Genomic DNA, 15,530 nt, shown 5'->3' with positions numbered 1-15,530 from the left:
TTTATTTAAATTGAACATTCAACCATAGAATTGCCAACTCTTAGCCGCCTGCTGCCTATTTGCTGGCCCTACAGTCTTTCTAGCCATCGGACAGCAGAAGTAAGTCAAATTGCTTTCAACGTTTGGTTACAACAACAATCTTATATTTCCCACTAACTAGTTCTTTTTCTTTACTTTTGTGATTTAGAACAAAGCCTTCTTCGTCTTCGCCACGCCCGTCGTCACCTCGCCCGTCATCCCGTCTTCGCTTCGGCCGTCGTCCCGTCATCGCTTCGCCCGTCATCCCGACTTTGCATCGCCCGTCATCCCGACTTTGCATCGCCCGTCGTCCCGTCTACGCATCCGTCGCCCCTTCTTCGCCTCGTGGTCGCGCCGTCTTCACCTCGCCCGTCGCCCCTTCTTCGCCTCGCCCGTCGTCCCATCTTCGCCTCGCCCGTCGTCCCGTCTTCGCCTCGCCCGTCGTCCCGTCTTCGCCTCGTGGCCACGCCGTCTTCGCCTCCCCTATCGCCCCTTCGTCACCTCGTGGTCGCCTCGTCTTCGTGGTATGGTTGTGTTTTGTTTTATGTTGTATTGTTTTGCAAATTAACCCGTTGGCTGCCACCCACCCACTTTGATCCCCTTTTTTTTGTAGCTTGACAGGGACGGGCCGCGCTGTTCTGCTCCATGGTCTATCTGCCATGGGGTGGAGCAGCGCCACTGCCCAAGATTGGCCGAATGGCCCCAGGCAATGCACCACAGGGTATCCCTTGATCGAGACGGCGATGTAGACCTGGGATGTGCATTTCCGTAAAGGTCTTATCGCCGTCTCAGCCCGGCCCACCCGGCCCCCTTGGTCGCTATCCCTTTGATAGCGACAGTAGCTATTGTAGATAGGTGGCGTGGCAGCCAACGGGTTAGTTTTAAGTGTATTTGTGTATGTATTGTATGTTGTGTATTGTACTTTGAAACGTATGTTAAAGTGGTGGATATGTGGGTGGAAGGAGGGACAATAAAAAAGATTTTACACTATTTACTTTTGTATTGATTATTTAGCTATATAAACTAGACATAGTATATTAGACTGGGACTTAAACCACAGACTACTTACATACAGGGATAGAACCCTGGATATTCGGTATACCGCGCCGATGCTCTACCAATGAGCCATGAATCATATGATGTCAAGTTGGCTTTTTTCTAGCCACTTGCGGACTTGCATTTACACTTAGAATAAAACTGAAATGCAATACTGCAATATTCTTTTCTATATTTATTCTGCTCCATTTATATACATCTACTGAGGTTCGAACCCAGGATAACATGTATCGCAGCTAAAGACTCTACCACAGAGCTATCGACTTTATGCAAACTGTAGAAAGATAAACATATAGTTGTGAAAGACAGCATAAGCATCCTAGACGATAACATATGATATGCGATAATAAAAATCTTTGATGTATCTCGTGGCTCAAAGTTAGAGCATCGGTGTTGCACGCTGAATGTCTGGGGATCGGTTCCCATACGAGTAAAACAAAATACAAATACAAAATTACTTCAGAAAATATCCAGGTATTACACGTTATTCCTTGAATCTAAATTGAAGAATCCAAAGAGTGTAAATAATAATTGAATACTTACAAATAAATGATAAACCAAACAATGGAAAACAATGCTTACAATGCTTACCATCAAAGGTGGCAAAAACAATGAAGAATGATGAATTGAACATTAAAAGAAAAAGTTGATGAATATAATGTGCGCAGACAATGAATGAAACAGTTAATGCAAAAATTAGTTAAAAAATTTTTTTTTATTGACGAATCTCTGCACAGCAGATTTATTTTTGCAACTTTAAAAAGGCACAGTAGCCCTTTCAAAAGTTGCCGTCAACCCAGGCAGGGGGAGACACTGCCTTGTTGACCCACCGGGGAGATTACCCGGTGATTGGCTAAGAGAAGCCGGAAGAAAAGCCGAAGATTTGGAACATTTTTACTGGAGCGATTAACCTTTAGTTCGGATTTGTGGGTAGCCACGTCGCCCTCCGTGAACACATCATCGGACTAAGCAGACCCCCACGTCCCCTTTCCGGCCAGAGCCCTCCAAACCTCGGTATATGTTGTTTTTATATATACCGTACAGTAGGGGCATGACCCCCTACGGGCTTATTACGAGTCAAGGGGAAACGGGGCTACGGAAAGGAAGGGAGCCCAGATATGCACTTCAATTTTTGAATTTTAAATACCGTTTGGGGAATATGAATTAAGTGTAGAACTTCCATGTAGTGTATCCAAACATAATAATTTATTCAGGACCTTGCCCCAAACAAGAAACCTTTTCAGATCAAAAGTTATTGTTCATCTATAATAAGACAGTAAAACACAATTAGGCATAAAAACTCCTAATTCACATACATAGTTCATACCTTACATGATTCGTGAGTTGATTGCGAGCATATTCTTCTGTCAGAAGCTTCGGAAGAGACATTTACGATTTTTGTTTACGATCTCCATGGATGCTGGTAGACTAGACATTTAAAGTTAAGACACTTTGCCCAATTCCAACAGTTTTGATTCTTACTTGTAGGTTCTTATTGCACAAGAATGCAGCGACGAAATCAGTGGTCTTTTTGTTGTCGATAAAAACGATACTCTTGGCATCACCGAGATCTTGTAAAACTTCAATCAGCTTAGCTCTCTTATCTCTTTTCGAACACTGAAAAAACAGCTGTTCAACATCCGGATTGTTGCCACTGACAATGCCTGTTGTGACGAATATGTAGTCTTCCATGTACGTCGCAGCCAGCGCTTGCACTTCGTCTGGGAATGTAGCCGAAAACATACAAACACGACGGATTCCCTACATAGAAACAAATAGTATTACATCAGTCAAATCTCATACAAAGCCATCTAGAACATACTTTCGGATGCATCGTTGGATGATTGACAATTTTTTCAACATTGGGACCGAAACCCATATCAAGCATTCGATCAGCTTCATCCAAAATTTAAAACCTGACTCCCGAGATGTCAAATACTCCACGGCCGAGAAAATCCTTGAATCGCCCCGCGATCGCGACAAGAATATTGCACCCAGCTTGGAGATTTGACCGCTGATGGCTGGTTACAATCCCTCCATATATAATCAGAGATTTAAAAACCAAACTGTAGGAGAATTTTACACGCCTCGCGGTGAATCCAAATGACCAATTCACGAGTGGTGCGACAATTACAATTTCTGGCTTTTGCCCCATGGCATGAGACGCACCAGCAACACCTTGTTCCAACAATATGTTCAAAATCGGTATTAAGTACGCCGCCTGCCTGAAAAAAATGTAAAATTTTAGATGACTTAATCAACGAATATCAAAAAGGGTTTGTTGAGTATCTTAGATGCAATTGGACCTTTTAGTAGTCGCAATTACTGGCGTGCCCACTCAAAATTACTTTTACTTCACCTTACTCAGTTCAACCGACCCATTCGTATCAAGTCAGTACGAGGGCATCAAGGTTTCAAAATTACACAGTGTTAATTAATTGGATTACCGTTTTGCCGGAGCCTGTGACAGCACAAGCAATTAAATCTCTTTTGGCAAGAATAACTGCAACTGAAGCTTTCTGAACAGGTGTTGGTTTTATGTAGCCAGAATTCTTAATGTTTTGACGTAGTAGTTGGCGCAGGCCGGCTTCTTCGAATGATGTTATGTATTGAGGTACATCTTTTCCTGTAACCTGAAGCAAACCCAATAGATATTTTTAAATCATAAAATACAGTTTCGAGAAATGGCTTACCTGGAGGACGACTTTATCAAGATTGTTAAAGCGTACCCAAAGACGATGCCCTTAAACAGTTCCTTTTCATAGCATATCACAGCTTCCAGATTGTATTGATCATGAGGCTTTCCATCTTCCGTCAAGCTGCAACATCAGGATCCTATGTATCCTACACAACATACTTTTTCGTCAAATTGAAATAACAGAGCTCAATAAGATCCCTGAACAGTATAAAAAAAAAGGTAGATTTAAATGATCATGACTTGTCAATCATAGATTAGTACCACCAGCCAATTACGCAGACAGCGACAGCGTTGCCGTTTTGTAAATAAAAATATCAATTTGATTTAATGATCTGCTTTGTTTGCATCAGTTGTTCACCGATAATTGGAAGATAGCTCATTAAATGTTTCATCCACTTCTGTTTTTTTGCTGTTGTTTGTAGATTCACAAGATCTTTCTTCTCTCACTTCTCTGTCGGCTAATAGACAAACATTCCTTTCATACCTAAAGAGTCCATGTATGATGTTCATCTCTGCAATGGCAGCAAAGTAAAACATCTTTAGGGCCATTTAAGTACCCAGTTTCACCAACACTCTGAATGTAAAGGACAAGTTGTTCTTTAGCCAGAGAAGCAGAATTATTTGAGGCTTCTAGCTGTGACAGAACTATAAAGGATTGCTGTTGTAACAGATTCATTAACACAAGATGGCACTTCTCATTAGACTATTTGCATACTCTATTACTTTACCTCATACCTTGATGGTAATGCACTTTCAGTGTTTTTTCAACTGTAGGCTCACTCTTCCATCCTGTAACACTTCCAGACTTGACTTGATCCCCTGCTAAAATTCTCTGAATGCAAAATAATAGCATTAAAAATACTTTTTCGATAGACAAAAAACCGAAAAGTACCTAATCCATGTTTTATGTTGAACTTGTGCCATTTCTGGGTTTCCGTACCACACCCACTTTCAGCCCAAATATGGTCCCACAATTGTTCAGTTCCTTCGCTGCATGGACTTATTACTAACGATTATTTTAGTGCAGCACTAACATAGTTTAAATTTAACACACTGTCAGGTAGTGGACTGAATCACTAAACAGTAAATAATTTTTTGTTAAAATTCTATACTTATTTTGAATTCTTATTTGGAAAGTTTAGGTACCTGACTGTGTTCACCTAATGCCAACTCATCCTCACGTTCAGTTAGGGATGAGTTTGGAAAAACCTCCTTCTTTGTTTGGAAAGTGTCCCGTTCTAGTTTTTTTTTCCAGTAACTGAGAATGTAGACTCAAAATTTGAGCTAAAAAATACAAATACAATCAATACGTATTACCATCCTTTGTTTTGTTGTTATCTAATATTCTGTGCTGCTGCAATAATTGAGCCTGCAGGTTCATAATTTGATCTAATAAACAATAATTAATAATTGAAAACCAATATGATAATCTTTATACTTAACATTCTTATCTTTTATTATCTTATCCATTTTTAAACTTTTTTTCTCCAGCCACCCTACTCAACTCACTGCCATTGGGATCCAATGGACTCAAATTGCCTACATGCCTGTAATAACGAGTCTCACCGGTAGATGGCTACGGGGAGAAAAAAAAGAAAAAAATGTGTTTTCTTTTTTTTTTTTTGGGTAAAACGGATTGCCATACCTATTAAGAAAATAACAACATAACAATTTGCGTAATAAAAGTTTTTATTAAAAATTTTCCACACTTAACAATGACTTGCAATTTTTGAAGGACAAAAAAATCCCTTCAAAACATGGCTGGTGGTGGTTTTCACGTTCCTCATCCAATATTAAAACTTACTGTAACAGGATATTCAAACGTAAGACATTTCCACGATTTAAGTCCTTTAGACACGTAGTGTACCGCTGAATCATTCGTTAAATACAATCTTCATTTTCTAAAGATGTTTTGTGGGATTCAGACCAAGCCAAGACTAGATCTAATTTTCGGAAAATTCTTCCCAATTTGTCCAATGTAGGCGTACAATTTTCCCGCCGGATGAGACTATTTTTTCTAAAACCATTTCCTATAGGAGAAACAGCACTTTGAACTGTGCGCGGAAACGTGGTAATTGAAAACCCCTGTGTGTCGCTATCAGCTTGGTTGAATTCCAAAAGAGTAAAACAACAATCAGAACTTAACGAACATACTGCTACAATGTGATTGCTGGGGTGGAATGCGACAGCCATGATGGGATGAGCTCTAGATGTATGCAAACTAGCTACGGCTACCAAATCTCCCCGCTCCAAGTCAAACCAATGAACAGAGCCATCCTCGCTACCGGATACCACGAAACCCCCACATGGGCTAATGCTGCTTATCAGTCTAAGTCTGCGGACGAAAATTGCTATTAGTTGCATTTATAACAAGTGAACTTAGCCACATAATACCTTGGATTGTAAATGCCAGTGTATGAAACTAAATGACGACCAGCCTTTGGGTCTAGAAGGCATATTTTATTTCCTCTATAATGGACTAGCAACCTGCCCCCAGACGGATGAAAACTAAGGCAGTTTATAGGGGTCTGATTGCAATATTCATCAGTGCTTTCATTGAGAACCCTGTTGATTAAAAGAAGTTCGTAATCAATTATATTTGAGAATTATTAAAAATGCAATACCGTTCAAAGCGTAAACCAGAATGATCAAAATTCCATATACAAATGGATCCTATTGCGTCGGCGCTAAATAGTCGTCCGTCGGAATCCCAGCAGAGGCTGTTAATTGGTGCTGCATGCTGCATATAAGTACCTATCAGTTGGGGAGATAACGAATTTAATTCCCATAATCGTATTATCTGATCAAAACATCCTGTGACAATGCGATCTGAATCTCCGAAGCGGGCACAATACACATAAGCAGGATGAGGCAGAACTACGTCATTTGTATCGTTCCAAACTCGAGCAGTACAATCAGAACCGCATGACAGCAAGCGCCAACCCTGTCCACGATCATTCGTATTCCAGTGCAAATCGTAGACGTTGCCGTGGTGTCCCTTAAGATATAAAGATATCGTCGAGTTTTGATAGATCAGGATATCTCCGTTTGTCAAAGCGATGGCTAAAAATGATCCATCGGATCTGTAGCAAGCCATTAGGGCCCCTGCTGAGGCCTCGTATGTAAAACTTCGCCTGGTCGGTAGCTTAAATGCCTGTCCGCTTAGTCGGCCTCCTCGCAGTGGGCTCGCTACACTGAATCGATTTTCTTCTTTTATAGCTGGAAAATCAGAAGTTTTAGAAGACACCAGTGTGACGTATAATGTAGCGGGATATTTCTCTTTTTGCGTGCTGCTGAACCAATTAAATAGGTCAGAGATATTCGGTCTTGATGGCTGATGAAATAGCCGACGGAATGGTACTTTATACAACTGCAGTTGAATTTTTTTGTTCAAATGTTTGACGCCGATCCTAGATATGGGCCGCAAGAAACCCCAAGCCAGTAGCGAACTCACGTTCGTATTGGGTTCATTCAATAACTCGAACAAAAAAATCATTTCTGATAAATGTTTGTCCGCATCTAATTCAAAAGTCATTTCTTGATTCCACTCAGGAAGCGTGTTTGAACTGAATGCTTGATGAATCCAGGCTCCCGTAAACTGGGGAGGAATAGGCACTTTATTGTTTAAGACGTAACGGCCTGTTTTGCAACTGACAGCATGGACTACAACCAACGGTTGGCTTGTTGGTTGATCTAAAATTAATCTTTCACACTGGTGAACAATTAATTTCAATACACTGTGCACTGATGGCAAAGACCCAACTGTTGGCTCACAATCACTCATCACTTCTGTGTCAGGATGATTCAATGATGAACATGGGCTTTCACCTATAGGATGTTGTGGTGTTTGTTGAGTTTTCTGGCTTTTTCCCTTTGCGTAACTTTTTACAGAAGAAGATGATAAAAGTGAAGTTCTTGACTGAGATGCAGCTGTTGCAACACTTAATATCTGTTCACTATTTTCATTATCACTGCTTACATCATTTGAGATAGGACTGTCATTTTTGGCTACTTCTCCAGGATTTCTGGATGACTGTACCATTATCGGAGAAGTAACATGACATTTCACTTCTGTTACATTGTCTGATTTTGTAGGGGATGAAGAGCTGGAGTTACTGCTCCTTTCATGCTGTTGTTCATCTTCATACCAAAAGGCTGGGTTGTTGTGAGATGATTTGACTTGCACAATGCCCTGCTGAGCACTTTCTTTTGCTTTGTGTTGTCTTGAAGGAAGCTCATGTAGTTCCACATGTTCTTTTACACTGTTGCAGTGTTTTGCCTGTTTCTTGAATCGTTGCCGTCTAGTTTGATTTCTTTGTTTGGCTTGTTTCACCTCATCTTCTTCACTTGACGAATTTGTACTTACAAGCAGGGCTTCGAAGTCTTTACGAGTACTTTCCAACACCGAAATAGGTGACGGAGATGAACTTTTAAATTTATCGTCGGATTTCATTATGCATTAAACAATAAAATATGATGAACTGTTAACATTAAAGTGCTGTCTAGAAACCTTCGAATGTCGGCGCACTTATTTGTTGTTGTAACAATTACGTGGGTTGCTACTGGCAACGCCATATGGGCCCCCTGCCACAGTAACAGATGAAATTCGACGCTTCCGCCCGGCCGCCAGACCAAACTATAAGCAATTTCATATCATATATTGCAACTCTATATCACACAAAGCAAAATTAAATTTTATATTAACGTTCAGGGGATAGCGTATCATAAGTTAATCCATACTATTTCCAGAAGCGCAACGGAAAACAAACGAAACATCTTCAAGCGCCGATTCCAAACAGACGTCCTGCGAAATTTTTTTCAATGGTAAATTTCAATAGACAAAAACGGAGGCATCTGTTACACAATTGTTTTTAAATTATACCTCAAAACTTCCTGAAGAGAAAGGTACCCCAAAATGCTCCCAATCCATAAGCTGGTCGACGGTTTTATGCAGTTCATTTCTTTTGCTTGATCGAGCACCGAGCTGGCATTCCCTTTCATCGTCAATGTCATAGTCGTCTAAACCAGGGGATGTTTGATTCGGTCCTTCCTGTGTGCAATGGCAATCGATCAGATCATGGGTGTCACAATTAGTATCTTCCCGAAGCGTGAACAGATCCTAAATATGATTGTCCATCAATGATATAATCACGAATATGTGTTACGATCATACGTAGTCGGCTCAAACCTTAAGTTCTTCTTTCGTGAAATGGCCTTGCGTGGAGTCACGAGTATCAACAATGGTACCGCTTAATCCTTGCTTGAGAATTTGACGTTGAAAGATTTTCTCCTCAATTGTGCCTGTTGTGAGCAATCTAAAACGAATGAAATTGCAATGAAAAAAAAATAATAATAATAAAAATTTACAATTACATTTGCAACTAGTCATAGTGGTTATTATACCTATAAATTTTTACTTTTCTCTTCTGCCCTTCTCGCCAAACTCGAGCCATTGCTTGCATATCATTGGCCGGATTCCAATCGATATCATAAAGAATTAGCCGAGAAGCTCCGATCAAATTCAAGCCAACACCACCAGCCTTTGAGCTCAACAAAAATATACCTAGAAAACGAACAAAATGAAACAAAAATGTATATCACTTGTAAGGCAAGCCGAATTACGTTCAGTTCCATGAGGGTCATTAAATCGATCAACTAGTCCCATTCGTGAACTGGTTGGCGTGCTGCCGTCCAATCTGAGAAAGCTATAACTTCGCTCAGTGCAAGCCTCGCCAAATAGGTCTAGCATCTGCAATCAGTAAAATGGCAAGGATGGAAGATATTGTCTACTTGCAAATTGGGAGGGATACCTTTGTTGAGTAGGACACCAAAATTATTTTTTCTTTGGTATTTTTCATCACTGAATCTACTATGGCATAGGTAACTATAAATTTTCCTGATGCCTCACGGGATTGTATTTGTAGATTTTTCTCTTTGCAATTAGCCTGCAATAAGTTAGAGCACTCAAAATCTTCATTGTCCGACTCCTCATCCTCTTTCTTTGACACCTGTTACAAGCATTAACTTTAATTTTGCATAACTGGCAATAAGTAAACTTGGGCATACCTCTGATTGTTTAGTTGTTATAGTGAACAATGTAGGGTGATTGCAAAGTTTACGTAACGCCAGTATAAAGGACAACTGATCATTCCCGCAGTGTGTTGAAGACAGAATCGATCGAACAGCTGACGAATCTAGCAAAGAGCGATACAACTCAATCTAAAATTGGACAAAACATGAAATCTTGAGTGTAAAATAAACGATTCAAATAAACCACTTCAGTAAAATCCGTTACTTGAATATATGTTGGTTTACAAAAGATGACACTCTCGACTTTCGGCGGAAGGTGAGCGTTCATGACATCCTGTGTGCGACGTAGAACGAACTGCGATGTTAAGTGAGCTAGCTCAGATGCACAGCTTTCACCTATTTCTCTTGTATCTTCGTCGCATTCAGGTTGCTGAAGAGCAACGATTGGTTCTTCATAGATTCGTCGGAATGCTGAAACAAAATAGATAACAAAAATAATTCGGAAATGTAGTCGATATGCTTAGTTCTCTCAAACTTAGTACCAGACAGGCTTCCTAAAATGCCAGGATTGACAAAATCGGCTAGAGTGAAAAACTCTTTCAAATCATTCTGGACAGGAGTTCCAGTCAATAGGACTTTCCTGTTCGTGTCTAGTTGCGACAACAACTAAGATAAGGAATAAAGTTAATTGCATAAAACCAAAAATGGTAATTGGAATTCAACTTACTGACGACGTTTTGTTGCCCGCATTTTTCAGTCTATGTCCTTCATCGCAGACTACAAGATCAAAATTAACTTGCTGTATTTCATCAAAGCAGCGGACTAGCATTTCGTACGAGACCACCATGACTGGACAAAGCGGCCGTTTTAAAAATTCTATTGGCCGAGTTTGCTGCAATGAAACATATTGGTGAAATTCCATAGTTCAACAAATGCAATCGAATACCTGATCGGCAGTAAAAACGTTTATCCTTTCTCTGCCTAACCAACGACGAAATTCCTTTTCCCAGTTCTTTACTAGGCTTGACGGCGTAACGATTAAAACACGCTGAATGGTTGGACGTCCATTGTAAGGGCCTTGCTGAAGTAGAATCCTATTGACATAAATATTCATTAATTTGAGCAGGTAATAGGCAAAAGTAATATAAGATGGTATTACCATATGAGTGTGATGCACTGCAATGTTTTCCCCAGTCCCATTTCATCAGCTAAAATTGCTCCATACATGTTAGGTGTTTTAAAACCCATTACGCATTCGTACAAGAAAACTACACCATCACGCTGATGCGGGCGCAGACTCTTGCTTAACAAAGGATCCACAACGACGTCGACGATGACCGTACCTCGCTGCGATTCTTTCCACTAAGAAGAAGTTAAAAATGAGAAATTCGAGAAAACGGAAGACTTTCATTCGGAAACGAACCTGGATATCGGCGGGAGGTCTCGGCATTATCAGGGCTGAAGGGTGGGAAGGGTTATATCTGGGTTTGATTTCGTTTGATGTAGAATTGAACTTGGGGGCTTTGTTTCCGGTTTTAAGGAAAGGTGATACAAATTCTTTGTTTTGAGGACGAGAATTTGCTAACGACGGTACCCCATCAGATTGTAACTGGGTTCCACATGACATTTGACTAGAATAATTTTCACTGATCTTCGCGGAGTCAATAATTTGATTTTGGATCTTCAAAAAATAATAAGTAAACATAAAAATAAGAAAGGTTAATAAGGAGATTTTTAAATTACAAAGAAAACTTACAAAAACTTCGCGGCCGCCAACTTTTAATATGCTCCCGTGTTCGAGTTCTTGTAGCTGGGCACATTTGAATCCTGTTGCTTGACTTATTTCTTTGCCTTCCATGCTCTGAATGGTAAATGCGATGGTATTAACCAGAATAATCGACCAACATGAAATTCGAATACCTTAAGAATTACTCCTCTGCCTCTCACAATTAAAATACCTTCTTCTTCCCAATTCTTATGTTTTTTAGCTGAAGCTTTACACCAAAATATGTTATACTGCCTGCAAAAAAATAAATAAAATAACACAAAATAAAACAAAATAAAAATAAATAAACAAATTTGATTAAAAATACAAGTAGTCTTTTAAAATTCAAGTCAAATATTGATTGAGAATACTTTAAAGCTTCCAGTGGTGGTGGCTCAATTGCACATTGGATTGGATACGAAGAATTTTCTGCAGGACTACATTTGCGTGACAAACTGGTATTAGCATTCTGCTGATTATTATCTAAAAGATCCAGAACATCTTGTGAACTTCTCAGTTTCGGTGGGCGTTCTAATTCCAGAGGTACACCCTGACTTCTAATTAATATTTGATGAGTTAAATTTCACAAATTTTTCCTTATTAGAACAAAAGTGTTAAAAGTAATTGTGTACTTCTGTATCCGAGCTTTTTTGAATGGGGGATAATTTGAGGTACTGGACGACTTTACATCTATTTTTGGGCTGATTACGGTGCAATTTTTACCAACATTCGTCTCAGATAAAATCAAAGATTCTAAAATTTGATCTTGAATCTACACAGACAACAAAATGAGCGAGAAATTTTGATTTAACTAGTGAAAGTGCTTACCAGAACTTCACGGCCGCCAACTTTAAGAATAGTTCCATATTCAAGGTTTTGAAGCTGCGTAAGTTTGTATCCTGCTGCTTTGCCAATTTCTTTTCCATCCATGTTCTTAACGAAAAACAAATTTTTATCATCATAGAATTCAAATTACGTCCCCAGATGATTAATGGTAACGTGATTATCTATGCACCTTCAGAATCACTAATCTGTCCTTAACAACCAAAACAGCTTCTTCTTCCCAATTCTTATTTTTCTTTGTTGAAGCTTGGCACCAAAACACACTGTACTGTCTGGTTGATGAGAACAGAATGATAAAAATGCTGACCTGCTCTGAATTAGTTAGTTTAGAATCACATACTTTACTGACTCCACAGATGCTGGCTTATCTGCGCTGAGTTCAATAAACATCGATTGGCTATTGTTCTTTTGATAGCTGCTGTTTGACATACTTTTGTCAACATTTTTATTATTATTTTCCAGAAGTTCCAAAACACTCTGTGAAGATCTTGTTGTACAGTCTACTTTTTCCAATTCAATATTTCCAGACTTGGTAACATTAAGTGAAGCTCCTGGGACATCATCTACGTTGAGAGCAAGGATTAAGAAAGAGTTACCAAAGTATGTTAAGATTATATTTGTAAAATTTGCATACTTATCCTGCATCGCTTTGCTGCTGGTCTAGCACCAAGTTGTGAAGGAGCCTGTGATCTTCTCATGTTAAAAATATACCTTATTTTTTATTTCCAAAATAAAGCATGACTTCTGAATCAGGTTTAGCTGAAGATGGGAATCAGATGATTAACCTGCCTGGTTAGACCATAGGTTCCCTTGAACTATTGAAAGCTTTATTCCCTGTTGTCTATAACTCTACAATACTTCGGGATTCCAAAAACTAGTGCAAACCAAACGTGGACGAAATTTCTCAGTCAGTTTTTTCAACTTTACATTCTGTTTGGTTTCAGCATATGGTTTACAGTCGGAGTATATCCCGATTGCTACTTCCTTTTTTCGAAGTTGATGGTATTTTTGGCTGATTTCGCGCTCGCCTGCTTTTTTGTTAGAAGCGACATCTATTGTTCAAACTATTTAAAACGGAAATTAGTTGTGCCATCTGTGATTTGCATTTACTTAAGCTGAAAAACAAAAGGTGATCGATTATATGAAACGATTAGTGTAAAGTAAAGTAAACTAGCTTCACTACAAAAATTTTAATATATGATTTTTAATGTTTCTTAACTTCTTCGGTAAGTTTTCGATTCATTTACGGAGTTTTACAGAGGTACACGCAATGATTTGTCATACAGTTGGTGGCACCTCAGTTGATGGAGCAATAGCCAAAATTCTTCTGATGTGATTGGCTGCATGACTTCGTTTGAATTGTGAAAGAAAACAGTTGGGAAAGTTGCAGAAGAAGACTGAATAGTTTTCAAGAATATTAACAACATTCTAAAGCTAAATGACTACTGAATTAACATTAAAATTAGGAGACATTAATGTCAATGTATTAGCGGAAATGGTATATGAAGAAAATCGTTTACAAACCTTTCTTAAACATGGGCAATGGCCTTTCCTAAAAGATTGCAACTGCACACCTGAAAAGGTAAATACAAAACTAAATAAACTGGAATACAATTTATATATTTAGTGCCCTTGGTTGAACAGATGGCCACAGCTGGCTTCTTTTGGTGTGGATCTGACGATCAGCCAGATTTAGTAAGGTGCTTTGTTTGCCTGAAAGACTTTGAAGGCTGGGAGCCCGATGATATCCCAAAGTATTAAAGGAAGCAAATTATATTTGTCTGTTAATAAACTTACATTTTTGTCCAGGGATGAACATAAAAGGCTCTGCCCACAGTGTCCCTATGTCACCTTGGGGAAGGTTCAAGATAACTGCACAGTCAGAGAAGTGATGGAATTATGCCAAAAAAGCTTAACAAACTTTATTGTGAGCACTGTTCATGTCATTAGAAATTCTGGAGGTACTTAATGCTTTTTTTTGCTTTAGGAAAAAGTATCAAACCATCAAGTGGAGCAATATAAAGCTCAAGCTAAAGAAACTTGCAAAAGGCTTGATGAGCTTTTTGGGGAACATACTAACCTTGATATATCTGATTAAATGTCGTATTTGTGCACGTCTTACGAATAATAAATATAATCTGTACGTTATGCTTTAAATGTGACTTGTTTTGGGGCAAACAATTTCTCATTTTTAAAAATTATTATTATTTATTATTATTAGTTTTACAAGTCGCACTCGTAGACACTTGTTCTTTATTTGCCATTTCGGGTTCCTGAAAATCAGCAGATCCTCCATGTCGATTGTACTATATACTTATGCATTCATTTTAACAGAGCAAAACTAGTTGAAAGCTAAGAATTTAAAACTAGACCATGACATAATAATTTCTAGATTTTTAAAACAAAACAACAGGCTCTTTTTGCGGGAAAACATATTATGTCCAACGAAAGCTTTTTTTTGCCAGTATGACATACATTTGGATTAAGTGGACTTGACATCCATAGTTACAAATGATGCAACGAACTAGGTCGGAAGTTTACAGTTCAAGCAGTTATGATTAGTTTACCAAAAGAGTGGGTCAATGAACGAAACTTCATAAAAAATTCCAGCCACGCCAATACACTATCATTCGTTAGTTCCTTGTCACATTTACAACATATCAATGAACGTTTGTCCTTGGCTGTTACAGACTCGCCTCTACACAGACATGGCGACAAGTCCATGAACGCAGATTGCACAAGTTCCACACACCTAAAAATGCTTTTCATAATGGATTTTAAATGCTGTTATTATTAGATGTATTTCCTTAAGCTTTTTATAAGATGACCGTGGATATTTCAAGGCCGCAACATACTAAAAATCAAATAGGCACTTGTAGTTCAATCTTTTTACCTAACAATCGGCAATTTATGGTTTCCTTAACAGATGTAATATAAATAATTTACGATAGGAAAAGCAGCAGACAACGCACTACATCCTTGTCTAACCTCATCTCATTCGAGAAATTTAGAAACCAGGACACGTCTCAGAACTTCCCACCACTCCAAAATATTGAGGTTATTAGAAAATGCTGACTTATTTAAAACACTTCCATTTCCATAACCGGTTGGGATGGGTAC

At 38.8% G+C, this 15,530-nt stretch overlaps 4 protein-coding genes across 4 annotated transcripts; 1 reads left to right on the top strand and 3 right to left on the bottom strand.

Moving 5' to 3' along the window:
- Positions 1 to 2,412: 2,412 nt before the first annotated feature.
- LOC130702633 (probable ATP-dependent RNA helicase DDX4) lies at positions 2,413 to 3,289 on the bottom strand. Its single transcript, XM_057524296.2, has 3 exons — positions 2,897 to 3,289; positions 2,557 to 2,835; positions 2,413 to 2,502 (listed from the first exon to the last, which is right to left on the bottom strand). Exons 1-3 carry the CDS (start codon positions 2,960 to 2,962, stop codon positions 2,464 to 2,466), a joined length of 384 nt encoding a protein of 127 aa, XP_057380279.1. The 5' UTR covers positions 2,963 to 3,289; the 3' UTR covers positions 2,413 to 2,463.
- Positions 3,290 to 5,494: 2,205 nt separating this feature from the next.
- LOC130702577 (jouberin-like) lies at positions 5,495 to 8,281 on the bottom strand. The gene is made up of 3 exons (XM_057524247.2): positions 6,397 to 8,281; positions 6,167 to 6,337; positions 5,495 to 6,107 (listed from the first exon to the last, which is right to left on the bottom strand). The coding sequence occupies exons 1-3, from the start codon at positions 8,223 to 8,225 to the stop codon at positions 5,654 to 5,656; spliced, it is 2,454 nt and encodes an 817-aa protein (XP_057380230.1). The 5' UTR covers positions 8,226 to 8,281; the 3' UTR covers positions 5,495 to 5,653.
- A 197-nt stretch (positions 8,282 to 8,478) lies between these two features.
- LOC130702574 (DNA repair and recombination protein RAD54B-like) lies at positions 8,479 to 13,123 on the bottom strand. The gene is made up of 21 exons (XM_057524243.2): positions 13,045 to 13,123; positions 12,751 to 12,973; positions 12,583 to 12,682; positions 12,396 to 12,500; positions 12,200 to 12,339; positions 11,939 to 12,124; positions 11,723 to 11,822; positions 11,559 to 11,663; positions 11,226 to 11,483; positions 10,962 to 11,164; positions 10,749 to 10,896; positions 10,530 to 10,694; positions 10,345 to 10,468; positions 10,068 to 10,273; positions 9,839 to 9,991; positions 9,583 to 9,780; positions 9,395 to 9,521; positions 9,176 to 9,335; positions 8,961 to 9,087; positions 8,655 to 8,891; positions 8,479 to 8,576 (listed from the first exon to the last, which is right to left on the bottom strand). The coding sequence occupies exons 1-21, from the start codon at positions 13,106 to 13,108 to the stop codon at positions 8,502 to 8,504; spliced, it is 3,204 nt and encodes a 1,067-aa protein (XP_057380226.1). The 5' UTR covers positions 13,109 to 13,123; the 3' UTR covers positions 8,479 to 8,501.
- Positions 13,124 to 13,726: 603 nt separating this feature from the next.
- LOC130702603 (baculoviral IAP repeat-containing protein 5-like) lies at positions 13,727 to 14,567 on the top strand. Its single transcript, XM_057524278.2, has 4 exons — positions 13,727 to 13,992; positions 14,055 to 14,164; positions 14,220 to 14,337; positions 14,398 to 14,567. The coding sequence occupies exons 1-4, from the start codon at positions 13,849 to 13,851 to the stop codon at positions 14,506 to 14,508; spliced, it is 483 nt and encodes a 160-aa protein (XP_057380261.1). The 5' UTR covers positions 13,727 to 13,848; the 3' UTR covers positions 14,509 to 14,567.
- The last annotated feature ends 963 nt before the right edge of the window (positions 14,568 to 15,530 follow it).

Source organism: Daphnia carinata, chromosome 6, assembly GCF_022539665.2.
Source record: "Daphnia carinata strain CSIRO-1 chromosome 6, CSIRO_AGI_Dcar_HiC_V3, whole genome shotgun sequence".
Lineage (NCBI taxonomy): Eukaryota > Metazoa > Arthropoda > Branchiopoda > Diplostraca > Daphniidae > Daphnia > Daphnia carinata.
The sequence above is the reverse complement of the archived record's forward strand: the minus strand, read 5'-3'. Positions and strand labels throughout refer to the sequence as shown.